This window comes from Halichoeres trimaculatus, unplaced genomic scaffold (genome assembly GCF_033239565.1).
Source record: "Halichoeres trimaculatus isolate MK-OKI-2021-1 unplaced genomic scaffold, fHalTri1.1 fHalTri1_scaffold_20, whole genome shotgun sequence".
Taxonomy (NCBI): domain Eukaryota; kingdom Metazoa; phylum Chordata; class Actinopteri; order Labriformes; family Labridae; genus Halichoeres; species Halichoeres trimaculatus.
Genome location: NW_027437198.1, coordinates 3,295,029 through 3,309,033, shown reverse-complemented (window position 1 = coordinate 3,309,033; position 14,005 = coordinate 3,295,029). Strand labels below are relative to the sequence as shown.

Below are 14,005 nucleotides of genomic sequence, written 5' to 3'. Positions count from 1 at the left end.
GGTCTCACCCTTGTCACATTACACTCAAGATAATCAGAACTGACCTGTTTCCAAATATAAATTTCACTCATCAAAGGCAATACAGATCTCATTTAGTATTTATTTTCCTAATATTATCCAGACTTGTCTGAAGAATGTGTCTTAAATATTAATTAATACTATTTTAACTTGAGATGAAGATTAAACTAGAATGACAACCTTCAGATTTTAGGTTTTTTTTTTTCTACAATCAGATTTCTTGTTGATCTTAAGTTAAATGATAACTTATGTAACCTCTAATGATGACAATTATCCTGACCGTGTTACATCAGCATAATCACTACCATTGCATCCCTTAATATCAAACATATCCCTGGAGTTTGTATTGAATGCATAATTTAGTCCACTTTGTCCTGGATTTGAAATCTTTTATGGTCAATTGACAGCTTATTTGTCCCACAGTGGGGAATTTACAGAGTAACAGTAACAAACAAGAAAGTATGAAGTGAAAAACATTACAAAAGGTAAATATTGAAAAAAATAATGTAGTAAAGAAAAAATATGTAAATATCAAGCACAACATAAAACTGGAAAAAAATCTACTGAAAGAGATGATATTTACAGTTACCATACTTTTTGGTACTGTTATTTTAAAGTTAATGTATTTTTATTTGACCCCCTTTCCAGTCAGTTATGTATCCAAAAAAGAGATTTTGTACAATAATGTTTATCACCAACTCAAAAAGTTTGATTTTGAGAAAATTATCCTGTTTCCTGGGCTAGATAAAGTCCTTAAAATCCTAAAAGTCTTATATGTTTATCTCAGATCTCAGAGCAACATTGTTTTTATTTCCCACTTGGTTGAAAATAAGAAAAAGTGTTTTTTATCACCTTCTTCCTGAATCACATTTTCAGATGTGTTGTAACATGGAATAGCCCACTGAATAAGAAGGGAGGGGGAGTACCCAAAACCATAATTAAAGACTAAGCCTTTTGATGTATTTTGAAGCATGTGAAGTAAGATTTAAAAAAAAAAAAGAAATGCTTTCAATTGAAGAGAACTTCATAAATCAGTTTTTAAGAGATGCTTTGGGGGGCCCAGGGAATCTTGGGGCCCCAGGCAACTGCCTGCGTTTGCCTAATTGTAGCTACGCCCCTGTCCAGAACAGGAGTTACACATTGTCTTGAGCACAGTATGATGACAACCTTCAGGTGTGAGAAAAGATAAACTCCTATACTTAGTGAAATGTTCTTCTGGAGGTGAGGATTAATATTTGGGATGTTTCTGGACTTTCAATATGTTATACGGCCAAAAAGTTGCTGTGAGTGTGACACATTTATTTCTTTTCATATTTAAGAACTGCTTATTTACTGCAAAGAGTCTTTCTGTTTTTCTTTTCTTTTCTTCATCAATGTCTCTAATTGCATATTTTTTAATGTGAGAAACCTTGAATTCTTAAAGCTCAAATTCTGGGTGTTCACCTTTTGGGAGTTGACCAATCACAGGCTTAAATGGTCATTAGCGAGGGGGTAATTACTTCCAGCTGCACTCTTCTTGTGATTTGTCTGGTCTGGACTGTGAAGAGAGGATTTACTCTTGTGTTTGAGTTTTTTGCTTCTTACCAAAAACTTTTTTGTGTACTTTTCCTCTTGGGCTGAGTAGAAGTTCTTGCATTATCTTCCTCAACAAATCTCCTATTGATGAGAAAAGAGTAAAATGTGGACTACAGCTGACTTGGCCTCCATTCTGCTGCTGATGATGGTGACACTTTATGCTGCAGAGGCCATTAGACTTCTGAAAGAGGGTCCCATGATCGATGCAGAGGGAAGAGAATACAAAACTTTGAAAATAGATGAAGAACAGTTCAGAGAACCTGAAGAAGAATCCACCGTAAAAGTTGAATGCACAGACTCATCCATGATCATTGTGGTGAAGGCTGATCTGTTTCAAACTGGACACCCGATGTCAGCAGAGGAGCTGTTTTTGGGACAGGTTGATCAGCCACAGGCTTGGTGCAGCCATGCTGCTGCTGCTGGATCAGAGTACGTTATCCAGACTGGACTGCAGGACTGTGGCTCCATCCTTACAGTAAGTTCAGGACAGAAACTTTTCAGTGTGTGTGGGTACTAAGTGAGGGCTGTATCTTGGTGTCTTTTAACTTTGATAGATTTCTGAGGACTCTGTGATTTACTCAAACAACTTGATCGTCATACCAGCTGCCAGGCACTATGGTATCACCAGGACCGCTCCAGCTGTGATTCCTGTTTCCTGTCACTATAAAAGGTAACATTTGATCAGGGTTTCTCAAAGAAAAACCTCTCGGACTGGTTCATGTGAATCTGTTTGCTGACTCTCTGACAGGACTCACTTTGTGAGCAGCACCAGTCAGCTGCCTCCTCAGACCCTCTCCCCTCCAACACAGGACTCTGCTTTCTCCCTCAAACTGATGAACGGTACGTTTGTTTACTTCATCTCTGGTTTCTTTACAGTTCATCTCTGTCAGACAACAGGATTGAGGCCATGTTAAAAAAAGGTAAATTTATGAGAACAAACTCCTCATCGTAGTCTAAAGCTATAGGCTATTGTCTTGGTACGGCACGCATTTTGCTGCGTTTCCACTGACTTATCCCGGGACAGATCCCTAAAAACCGAGATGAGCCGGCCTACATTTTCGGGACCCTTCCGTATGGGTGCCAGACTGAACCGGTCTGCTCTCAAAAGGCGGAGCAACACACTGCAGACAGTTGATTGGTCAGAAGAATCCTTACTTACCCCGACAGCGGCTGTATTTCTCCTGGCAGCACACAGACTTCTCTGAAACAAAGCTTGATTACACTTTGTATCAAAGAGCTGCATGCCAATCACAGAGAGGATGAAATGCTGCATGACTTCCATCTGTGCTCTTTGTTTACTGTGTACCGTTTTTCTTCTTTGTTGGATTTAATAGCGGGGTAAGCTAATAGCGACATCCGGCTTACACGCCGCTCACCACGAGAGGGCACAGTTTGCTGTGGAAACACAAACGGGATCAGGCTTAACTGTACCAAACCGTACTGAACCGACCTGGACTGCTTGGTGGAAACACTATTTAAGAGACAAGGTCTGAAAAATGTGAGATCACATGTATAAACTCTATACATCATCATCATCATCGTCAATCATTTGAAATCAGTCTGATGACCTCTCACCAACCTCTCCTGGGTTGAGTTATTTAATTTTCCTGTTTCATATTTCATTGGTGCTGCAATTTGCAGATGTTTCATTAGAACAAGAGCCGCTTTGCATAGAGGACAACGTCAGCTCCCCAGAGCAGAGGACAGCTTGTTTAGAGGAAAATACATTTGTAGCTCTTTCCTCACTGTGATTGCAGAGAGGTGTCAATTTGTTAAAAAAAATATTGTGAGGAGTTTCTGGGTGATCATGAAAAAGTCTCCCTTCTGGATACATGCCTGATCCTAATCTAAACTTTAAAATGACATTATCAGCACCAGTATCACAGGTTATTCCTGAATGCTACTTCTTAGCTTCCTGATTGGGTCGAGCAGGACCAAATTGATTTACTAAGTCTAAGGGCGTATTCAGACCTGGACTGTTTGGTCCACTTTAAACAGACCAGGGTTCGTTTCCCACGCTGGTGTGGACTTTTCATGCAGGTGTGAATAGACACAAACGAACCCTGGTGCGGACCAAACAACCAGACCGAGACCCACTTTTTGAGGTGGCCTTGGTCCGCCTCCAAACGAACTTTGGTGTGGTTCATGGTTCTCCAGTGCAGGTCAGAATACTACCCAAGGTCAAAAGCCGAACTAACTACAGGATACATGTGCCTTTTGGGCCTCTAAAGCCACCGTAACCTAACCGTCTTTGGTTCATACCTGATCCTCCGTCTTCTGTTTAGCCACGCTGTTGCTAGCATGTTGTGGGTCAGGACACGCAGAGCATAGTGTCTCCTCGCGCATTCGTCTTCGCTGTTCCAAAATTGTAAACGGTGTTGTTAAGCCTTCTTTGAAGGATCTGCTCTTGAAACTGAAAATGATTTTGCAGCTCTAATAAGAGCACAAACACATGTTTACCTCCATTTCCAGGTCTGTATTCTGTGTGCCGCACTTTGTCAGTGCTGTCCAATGAGAGCACTGATCGTCACACACGTGGATGTGTTTACAGAATATAGTCCACTTGCAAAAAGTACAATCTGAATATGAACCACACCAAACGTAAAAAAATAAAGTCCGCTTTTGTTCCGGACCAAACAAGTGGACCAAAGGACTTTTCTGGTCTGAATACAGCCTAATTCTCTACGACAACACCACCCCAGCTGACAAAGTTTAGTAGTGAGAAGAGAGACCAGAGTTTTTCTCTGCTAAAAGCGATTTCTGTGATTAATTTTGTCGAAATGGTGGACACTGGAGCCTAACTGTCAGGCAGAAAAAGTTCAGGAGAGGAGAAGAAGGATAAAGGGAGAGTGATAGAGCCCAAGCTAAAGGCTAAAAGGGCTAAACTGTTTGTGCTAACGTTTATTCCAACCCACATGCAGCAGTTATCCTACAGTGGTCTGTTCAAACTTGAGAGTCTATCAATAAAATGAAGAGTGAGGTTACGTTAGCTCTGCTTGGGAGATGACTAGTAGGACATAACCAGGATTCACTAATGTTACTCATAACAGACATGAAAAGGGACAAAATACAACTTTAGCCCCCTGTACAAGAATGATAATCCTCAAGGGGGTAAAATACTTTTTAAATTTTTTTTTTCATTTTATTTTTTTACATTTTTTACAGATTTTTAAGGAAACTGTCATGTTTATGAAATAGGGAACTTTCAAACTCGTGTATCAAATATGCTACATTAGAAGTTATAGGGCTAAGTCAGAACCACAGCAATTTTATTAAAAAGTTTGAAAAAAAAAAAGCTTTTAATATCTTAATTCATTGTCATGATCTTTATTTCATCATGTTACATTTTACCACAAGTTATTTTACAACTGACCCAGACTGTGGGTCAGTTGTAACATTGCACCCCTTGTTTTTGAGGTAAAGCCATGCATTTCCTGTTTGTGCCTCACAGACAGTTCCTAGTCCATTTATTAGCAGAGACCTAAAGCTAGTTTGTACATCAGTTTAGACACATTGAATTAAAAAGTTTAAAGTTGGAGACAGAAATGTCCAAAATATTACCACTGTCCCCAGTCTCCCCTAAGCAAAGTTTTAACATTAACCATTTTGATACAAGGAGTGGTGTTTGTGTTTGCCTCCAGATGACTGGACACATGAGACACATTCCACATCCTTCTACCTGGGAGACCTTCTACAGCTGCAGGCGTCTTACGCTGGTCCTGATTCAACACACAGACAACTGTTCATTGACAGCTGCGTGGCCACTCTGTCTCCTGACGTCACTTCAGAGCCCAAATACTACTTCATTGAAAACCACGGGTAAGACCTGACGAACGTCAAAACAAGTGTGAATATGCACAGTAAGAGAAACCTGTACCTGAACTGACTCCATCCCTGTTTGGAAACTGGTTTCAGGTGCCTCTCTGAAGCAAAAGACGGGGGAACACGCTCACACTTCAGACCCAGAACGAGAGCTGATCTGGTTCAGCTGCAGATGGATGTTTTCCTGTTTCAGCAGGATTCCAGGAACTTGGTGAGACCTGATTCAGTATAACCAGTCTCATTCAATGAATGGAAATGTTTGTCTGATGGCGTTTGTTTTGTACTGTTTGTTTGCATAGATGTTCCTCACCTGCCAGCTGAGAGCCACCCCTGACATGTGGAGAAGCAGTTCCGTTAACAAGGCCTGCAACTATGTGCACTCAAGGTGATTCCCTTCTGTGATCATAGCTTAGCTTGAAATATAAAACAGCAAGAGAGGCTGTATATTTAAGAATCAAAGTGATCATTTCTGCAGATATTCAAATTGGGAAAATTAAAAATAATTATCAGATTTTAAACATAAACTAGAGTGAAGGAATTCCCAGTTTTACCCAATCTGCTGTTTGACTCCTACAACAGTTTCATTTATTAAAAACTAACTCCTCACTTCTATTGACAGCGATATGCTTGACATGCTTTTCTCTTCAGGTGGGAAAACGTGGATGGAGGTGACCACATGTGCAGATGTTGTGACAGTACCTGTCCTACATCCCCTCCAGGTCGGAGGGACGTCTCAAATCAAAGAACTTCTGTGCCTGAAGGTGAGATGAACCATGTCTTTTTCTTGTTAAAAAACATAATGCATATGAATGTGATTGCTTCATGTTTCAGATTTCACAGCGTGTCTAACTCTTGGACCTTTGAAGATTTACCCCAGAAAGTAAACAAAGAACTTTATTCAGTAAATATCTTAAATGCCATTTTAGTTTTTTGTATTAAGACTAAATAAATTGTACTGAATCAAGAGTGCTTTGATTTCTGACTAAATATGGTCTGTCCTGCTCCCAGCAGGTTTTTAAATTTTGTCTGTATAAAATTCAGTGAGGGAAGGAATCCTTTCTTTTTTTTGGTTCTAACTCACCAGACCGAAAAAGCAGGCGCACCTTAGATAGAAGGGTTTTAATGCTGCGTTCTGTTTGCATCAGAACTGGGAAGTGGGGTATGGAAATGACGTCATCTCTGAGTTCAAAGCGTTCCAGTTACCAAGTTGGAAAAACTTGCAATATTTCCAGCAACCAGCAATATTTCTGTACGTAAACACAGAATAATACTGTGTACACAGCTTATTTATTGCAAACACTGGTCAGACGTGCTAAAATAAAAGGATTATAACAGGAGCTGAATTACTGTTTACTCCCTGGGCAGACATCTTTTATTGCAAACTCAGGGGTGATGTGGTTCCGCTGACTTCCCTGTAGGACATCCCAACCTCACTCACTCAGGGGGCGTTCCAAATGAAATTTCCCTCTCAGAACTTGTAAACTCAGACTTCCAAGTACAAATGGAGCACACTATAAACCAGACCCATTCTCAGTATGGTCTCCTCCAACGATTCGCATCAAAACTCAGAAACAGATGGATGATGTCTCAGAGTCTATGAGAGCATCTCAAAGTGTTAAACTGCAGTCTCCTCTCTCCTCTGTGGCACCGGGAATGCTTTCTGGACCATCATAGTAAAGGACATCTCAAACGTAAATTGTGCTTGGAGAAGAGAGGAGGAAGGAGACTGATCAAAGAAACGATGAGTGAGGACATACAAGAGCAGGCTTTGCAGAAGTCTTTGCTCTCAGACACGCCCCCATATGGGATATCACTCACTGGTTGGACACTGCATTGGCTCTGACTTCTCTGATACTTCACATCACTGGATTTCAAAGAGCAAAAAGACAGAGTTGAAAACTGTCACTGAGGATGGTTCAGAAACAGGTCATAGAGCTGGGATTAAAAAAGGGTTTGATTATCAATGTAATTGAGTACCTTTTTTTTCTTTTTAGATTGTTTAGGTCAAGTTCATCACCACAACCAATCAGCTGCAAGCCTACAATTTGAGCCTACTATTGTATCCTATTCCCAGAATGCATTTCAGCTGTGTAATTTGCTAATTGATTGAAGTTAAAAAAAAATGTTGGTTTTTGTAAATGCTCTGTCTCACAGTTGCTTGTGTGCCAGCAACTCTCTGACTAATGAAGACAACTAAGAATGTGAATTATTTTACAAGGGATTACTGCATCCTGCAAACCAGGAGGATATGCAGTTGCTATGTCAACAGCTACACAATTGTAGGACTCAGAATAATTTTTTTTTAAAAAGAAAACAAAAGAAGAAGTAAAATGACACTGTCATTGACAAAGCGCATGAAAGTCCATCAGCTGCGAGCCTACAGGTCAGTTCTTGATGCAGGTATGATATCAGGCCAGTGCAGACATTGTGGAAACCAATATGGTGGCCCTGAAGATTGGTCGCACAAATATTTCCTGTATTTATTTATTTTATTTTATTTTTCTTCAAGCATTCACTGACACTGTTGAGAAGTCAGTAAAATAAGGCTTATGCAACAGTCATTTGAGAATACAACTGCAGGGGCCAACATGGTCTGTACCTGACCCTGAGACACCTAGGCTGTAGTCAGACCAGAAAAGTCCTTTGGTCCACTTGTTTGGTCCGGACCAAAAGCGGACTTTATTTTTTTCGTTTGGTGCGGTTCATATTCAGATTGTACTTTTTGCAGGTGGACTATATTCTGTAAACACATCCACGTGTGTGACGATCAGTGCTCTCATTGGACAGCACTGACAAAGGCGGCACACAAAATACAGACCAGGAAATGGAGGTAAACATGTGTTTGTGCTCTTATTAGAGCTGCAAAATCATTTTCAGTTTCAAGAGCAGCTCCTTCAAAGAAGGCTTAACAACACCGTTTACAATTTTGGAACAGAGAAGACGAATGCGCGCAGCAAGGAGACACTATGCTCTGGGTGTCCTGACCCACAACATGCTAGCAACAGCGTGGCTAAACAGAAGACGGAGGATCAGGTATGAACCAGAGACGGTTAGGTTACGGTGGCTTTATAGGCCCAAAAGGCGCATGTATCCTGTAGTTAGTTCGGATGGACTTTGGTTTGTATTCAGACCTGCACCGGAGAACCATGAACTGCACCAGAGTTCGTTTGGAAGCGGACTGAGACCACCTCAAAAAGTGGGTCTCAGTCCGGTTCTTTGGTCTGCACCAGGGTTCGTTTGTGTCTATTCACACCTGCATGAAAAGTCCACACCAGCGTGGGAAACGAACCCTGGTCTGCTTAAAGTGGACCAAACAGTCCAGGGGGGTATTCCACGCAGCTGGCTAAAATAGGCTGGGCTATCCCCGGTAAGCGTGGCTTGAATAAGCTGCCACTTCAATCTTAGCTGCAACTTGTTCCACTAACAAGGCTCAGCTGATTTTCAGAGACGCCAGGCTGATCCAAGCTGCAGCTAAGCGCGCCTCTGCAGTAGATAAAAAGCCTCGATGTGTCTCGATTGTCGAAATGACCAAATCATGACAAAACAGAGAGTGGAGACGTTTCCCTCAGTGGACAAAAAACTCCTCATGGAGTTGTAAGATGACTTCAAAGGGAAAATCACATAAAAGGGTAACACGGTGGCAATAATTAAAGCCAGAGACGCTGCTGGTTCAAGAATATTATGCTTATGTGTCAAATCAACACTGACTGTTTCTGCTGAGTTTGATGACCTTTTTTTCTTCTCATTCTGAAGCTCCTCACACTGCTGTGGCCCAGAGGAGATTGATCTTGATTAAATTAAGGCTGTTCATATATATATATATATATATATATATATATATATATATATATATATATATATATATATATATATATATATATATATATATAAATATATATATATATATATATGACACCACAATGGAATTGAAATGAAACAATCAAAATGTGCTTTAAGTGCAGACTTTGAGCTTTAATTTGAGGGTATTTACATCCAAATCAGGTGTACTGTCTAGGAATGACAACACATTTTATATGTGCCCTCCTCCTTTTAAGGGACCAAAACTAATTGGACAATTGGCCTTTCAGCTGTTCCATGTCCAGGTGTGTGTTATCTCCTCGTTATTTCATTACCAAGGGGTAGATAAAAGGCCTAGAGTTCATTTCAAGTGTGTTGTATTCATTTGGAATCTGGTGAGGTCATCTCTCAATATGAAGACCAAAGAATTGTCACTATCAGTGAAGCAAGCCATCATTAGGTTAAAAAGTCAACAAAAATCCATCAGAGAGATCACAAAAACATTAGGTGTGGCCAAATCAACTGTTTTCTACATTCTTAAAAAGAGAGAACACACTAGTGGGCTCAGCAACACCAAAAGACCTGGAAGACCACGGAAAACAAGTGTGGTGGATGACAGACGAATCATCTCCCTCATCAAGAAAAACCCTTTCACAACAGTTGGCCAGATCAAGACAACTCTCCAGGAGGTAGGAGTATCTGTGTTCAAGTCAACAATTAAAAGAAGACTTCACCAGAGGAAATACAGAGGTTTCACCACAAGATGTAAACCATTGGTGAGCCTCAAAAACAGGAAGGCCAGATTAGAGTTTGACAAAAAACATCTAAAAGAGCCTGTTCAGTTCTGGAACAACGTCTTATGGACAGAGGAAACAAAAATCAACGTCTACCAGAATGATGGAAAGAGAAGAGTTTGGAGAAGGGAGGGAACTGCTCAAGATCCAAAGCATACCACCTCATCTGTGAAGCATGGTGCTGGTAGTGTAATGGCGTGGGCGTGTATGGCTGCCAGTGGGACTGGATCTCTTATCTTTATTGATGATGTGACTTCTGATAAGACCAGCAGAATGAATTCTGAAGTGTTTCGGGCAATATTATCTGCTCATATTCAACCAAATGCTTCAAAACTCATTGGACGACGCTTCACAATCCAGATGGACAATGACCCAAAGCATACTGCAAAAGCAACCAAAGAGTTTTTAAAGGCAAAGAAGTGGAATGTTCTGCAGTGGCCAAGTCAATCACCTGACCTGAATCCGATTGAGCATGCATTTCACTTGCTGAAGACAAAACTGAAGGGAAAATGCCCAAAGAACAAGCAGGAGCTGAAGATAGCTGCAGCAGAGGCCGTGCAAAGCATCACCAGGGATGAAACACAGCATTTGGTTATGTCCATGGGTTCAAGACTTGAGGCTGTCATTGACTACAAAGGATTTGCAACAAAGTATTAAAATGTGACAACCTGTTTTATGATTATGTTTGTCTGTCCAATTAGTTTTGGTCCCTTAAAAGGAGGAGGGCACATATAAAATGTGTTGTCATTCCTAGACAGTACACCTGATTTTGATGTAAATACCCTCAAATTAAAGCTCAAAGTCTGCACTTAAAGCACATTTTGATTGTTTCATTTCAATTCCATTGTGTTGTCATAAAAAGCTGTAATGCAGAAAATTGTGTCAGTGTCCAAATATTTATGGACCTGACTGTATACATATATATATATATATATATATATATATATATATATATATATATATATATATATATATATATATATATATATATATATATATATAAACACCTCACGTGGCGAAGTGATACAGCACTCTATATTTAAATAAGGGGAAAGGCACAAAGTTATCTCACCATTTGGAATCACCTTTACATTATCATCATGATCAGAACGGGCTGCTGGTAAAAGGAAGGTATTTATATGGAAAATTGTGGCTGTTATCACCTTTTATATCATAAGACAATTTGTGCCTTTATTCTTTTATATGTTGACTGTACTTTGAGGGTGACAGAAGAAAGAATATCAGCTTTTTTCAAATAGTTACCACTTGTGGGATCGAACCCACACCGAAAGTAAAACACAGTTCACTGAACGTCTGCGTTGTGCGCTCTAACCATTCAGCCACTTACAGCCCTGCACCAAGAATTGAGAGTCTAGTATCTGACATGTCTTGATTCATGGTTATTCCAGTCTAGTAACTGTCAAAGGATCACGCAGGTGTCCTAAAGCGAGCTCAGGGAGGACAGAAACCTCCCGTGGAGCTGAAGGCCAAAAGCTCGCTTGATCTTGATGTCCAGTATGAATACCGACCATGAAAGCGGAGCCTCACGATCCTTCTGACTTTTTGGGTTTTAAGCAGGAGGTGTCAGAAAAGTTACCGAAAGGTCTCAGGTTATGTTTACGAACAAGAACATTATTCATTACAGTTATAGACTGAATTAATGTGACACATGCAGTTCACAAGGCGTCTTTTAGAAGCCGGTCTGACCTTCTCTGAAAAGCAGCTAAGGTAAGCCTGATCTTTAGCCTGACCGGGACCAGGCTTGTAGCGCTGGCTAATTTACCATGGTTACCAAGCCACGCTAGCCCTAAGCCTCGTTTGTGGAACCCAACTCTCGCTAAAATTAGCAAGGCAAACCGAAATAAGCCAGGCTTTGAGCCAAGCCGGCTTCGTGGAATACCCCCCAGGTCTGAGTACGCCCCGAGATGTTGTGGGAAACCACTAAGCTTTGCCCAATATTGCAGCCCCAGTTTCCCTACAGAGACAATAAACTACTGCTACTACTGCTGCTACTGTGTGGTCTATACAACTTGTAAAATTTACTTTTGGTGTGTGTTTTTTGTTTTGTTGTTTTTTTATTTGCCATCAGCCCTTAGGCTCTTCTGTCGTTTTGCTCCTAATGCCATCCCCACTGACTTTGATTCAGAGCAGCCCTCGTCTTTTATTGATTTATGCACACTATTATATACCCTGATAAATCGAAAAAATAAAAAAGCTCCTCTGGTCTTATTTTACAGCAGTTAGGTTTGGAAAATCTTAGCTTGAAGTAAAAACGGGTTATGTGCATGTGCAAGACTAAGGTAAGGTCACCACGTCATCTAATGTCACTCAAGGTCATGTGCTGTAGGAGGTCACTTTGAAATGATGCATCTTAGAAGGTGAAAGTTGCAAGTTAGTAAGATGAAGTTAGAAAGTTGCTTTTATGCTGCAGTGAAAAGAAAAGGATTGTTTTGGAAGTGTGCTTATAGGCTGGCTAATGAAAACTTATTGTTACTCTACCTCTCAAGCACCCTCTGTTCAGGGATAAAATCTGGCTCCTGGAGGGTTTTAATAAACAAACACTTTAGTGCGGTTACAGCTGGTTTTATTCTAACACCAACTATAAAGAAATCATTTTTTACACATCGGTTATTGATCATCTTTCATGTTATACTTATGCTGCTGCTTCAGTGGAGCACAATGATGTCTTGGCAGGCACAACCAAAACATCTGCAATATGAAATCATCATTTACTCCTGAAAAGATATCTTTTTCTACCAAAACTGGATAATCCCATAACAATATGATTCAAATAGAATAGTGGGTGTGATGGCCGGGGCCACACAGGGGTAACTCAGCTCTGCTCTCACTTCATTCCTCAGTTATTTAACAACACTTTTCCTTTTTCTTTGCAATAAACCACTCTGACACATGAGGTTGCTTTAACATTAGTTTTTTCAGTATTTAATCTTACATTGTTTAAATTTAGCGCGCACATTTTCACAATGCAAGATTAGACACCTTTTTGTTGCACTAACCATCAGTTCTTTGTTTTGAGTTACCTGGCTGCTGTGGGTGGGCACTTTCTGGAGTGATTAAAAGGCGGGGCCAAGGGCAGCCAATGTTTTTTTGCTGGAAGAGTCAAACTGTTCTGATGTCACTGAACTTAAGTTCAGTTTGAGTTGAGTTATATCGAGTTGACCTCTTTTATAGGCCAAATTGTTATCAGCATAATTTTTTACAGTTGATTTTTCTTTTTGGGTGAAATAAAGAAGAACCTACTTTTTAAATGAAAAATTCCTTCGTTGTGTCCTTACTGCTTGATCCCTGACATTTGGTGGCAATGTTGGGATCATCCAGTTCAGGACAGAGGAATTTTTTTTTTCTCCCAGTTTTTTTTTCTTCTCTCTGTTTTCATTGGAAAATGCACCGTGGAGGGAAAAGTGGAAAAGGCAGAGGAGGAACTGTAGGCCTGCTAATAACACGTGGTGAAGAAAAGCATGGAGCTGCTGGGGTGGTTGAAAGCACTGAGGATGGAGGCAAGGAGCCAACTCTGTCAACACTATACACTTTATAGTTTTATTGTGAAGATGAAGATGACTCTGTGGCTCTAGAATTTCTTCAGTAATGAGCTGAGGCAAAATGGTTCTTATGAAAGTAAAGGTTGTAGACCTCTGGTTTGGTGGAACCAAGGGGCAACATCTGGTCAGTAAAAATAAAGTCTATGCGGATGTGCTAAATGTTGCTGTTTGTCTTTGAATTTGCTTGAGGCTGGCTGCAGAAAGACCGGAAGTCAAGAACACACCCAGCCATAAAAACAGACTTTTATGGCATTAAAAAAAAAACATATTTACAGCCTGGTTCAAAAAACAGCTTGGGTCTAAAACGCTAATTTCACTATTGGCCCACACTGTACGGTGAGTGATTTTTTTTTCTATCTCTGCCATTTAGAAGTTATTAGGATCACTTGATTTCCAATCAGAGGCACAATACAGGTCACATGACCACCGGGCGCAGCT

General features: G+C 40.4%; 1 protein-coding gene across 2 annotated transcripts; it reads left to right on the top strand.

Annotated features, from left to right (window-relative positions):
- Positions 1-1,509: 1,509 nt before the first annotated feature.
- On the top strand, positions 1,510-6,351 carry LOC141810005 (zona pellucida sperm-binding protein 3-like). 2 transcript variants are annotated; one of them, XM_074697299.1, is made up of 8 exons: positions 1,510-2,068; positions 2,148-2,263; positions 2,342-2,433; positions 5,235-5,412; positions 5,509-5,626; positions 5,715-5,800; positions 6,064-6,176; positions 6,256-6,351. In XM_074697299.1, the coding sequence occupies exons 1-8, from the start codon at positions 1,697-1,699 to the stop codon at positions 6,297-6,299; spliced, it is 1,119 nt and encodes a 372-aa protein (XP_074553400.1). In that variant the 5' UTR covers positions 1,510-1,696; the 3' UTR covers positions 6,300-6,351. The 2 variants fall into 2 exon arrangements, with proteins under 2 accessions (XP_074553400.1, XP_074553399.1); XM_074697298.1 differs by having other exon boundaries at positions 6,247-6,351.
- Positions 6,352-14,005: the final 7,654 nt, after the last annotated feature.

Bases quoted from the DNA above. Each gene is read 5' to 3' on its own strand.
- LOC141810005 (XM_074697298.1), top strand. From the start codon at position 1,697: ATGTGGACTACAGCTGACTTGGCCTCCATTCTGCTGCTGATGATGGTG. The intron at 5,627-5,714 runs GTGAGACCTGAT...TTGTTTGCATAG, and splicing joins AGCAGGATTCCAGGAACTTG to ATGTTCCTCACCTGCCAGCT. The intron at 6,177-6,246 runs GTGAGATGAACC...TTCATGTTTCAG, and splicing joins AAGAACTTCTGTGCCTGAAG to ATTTCACAGCGTGTCTAACT.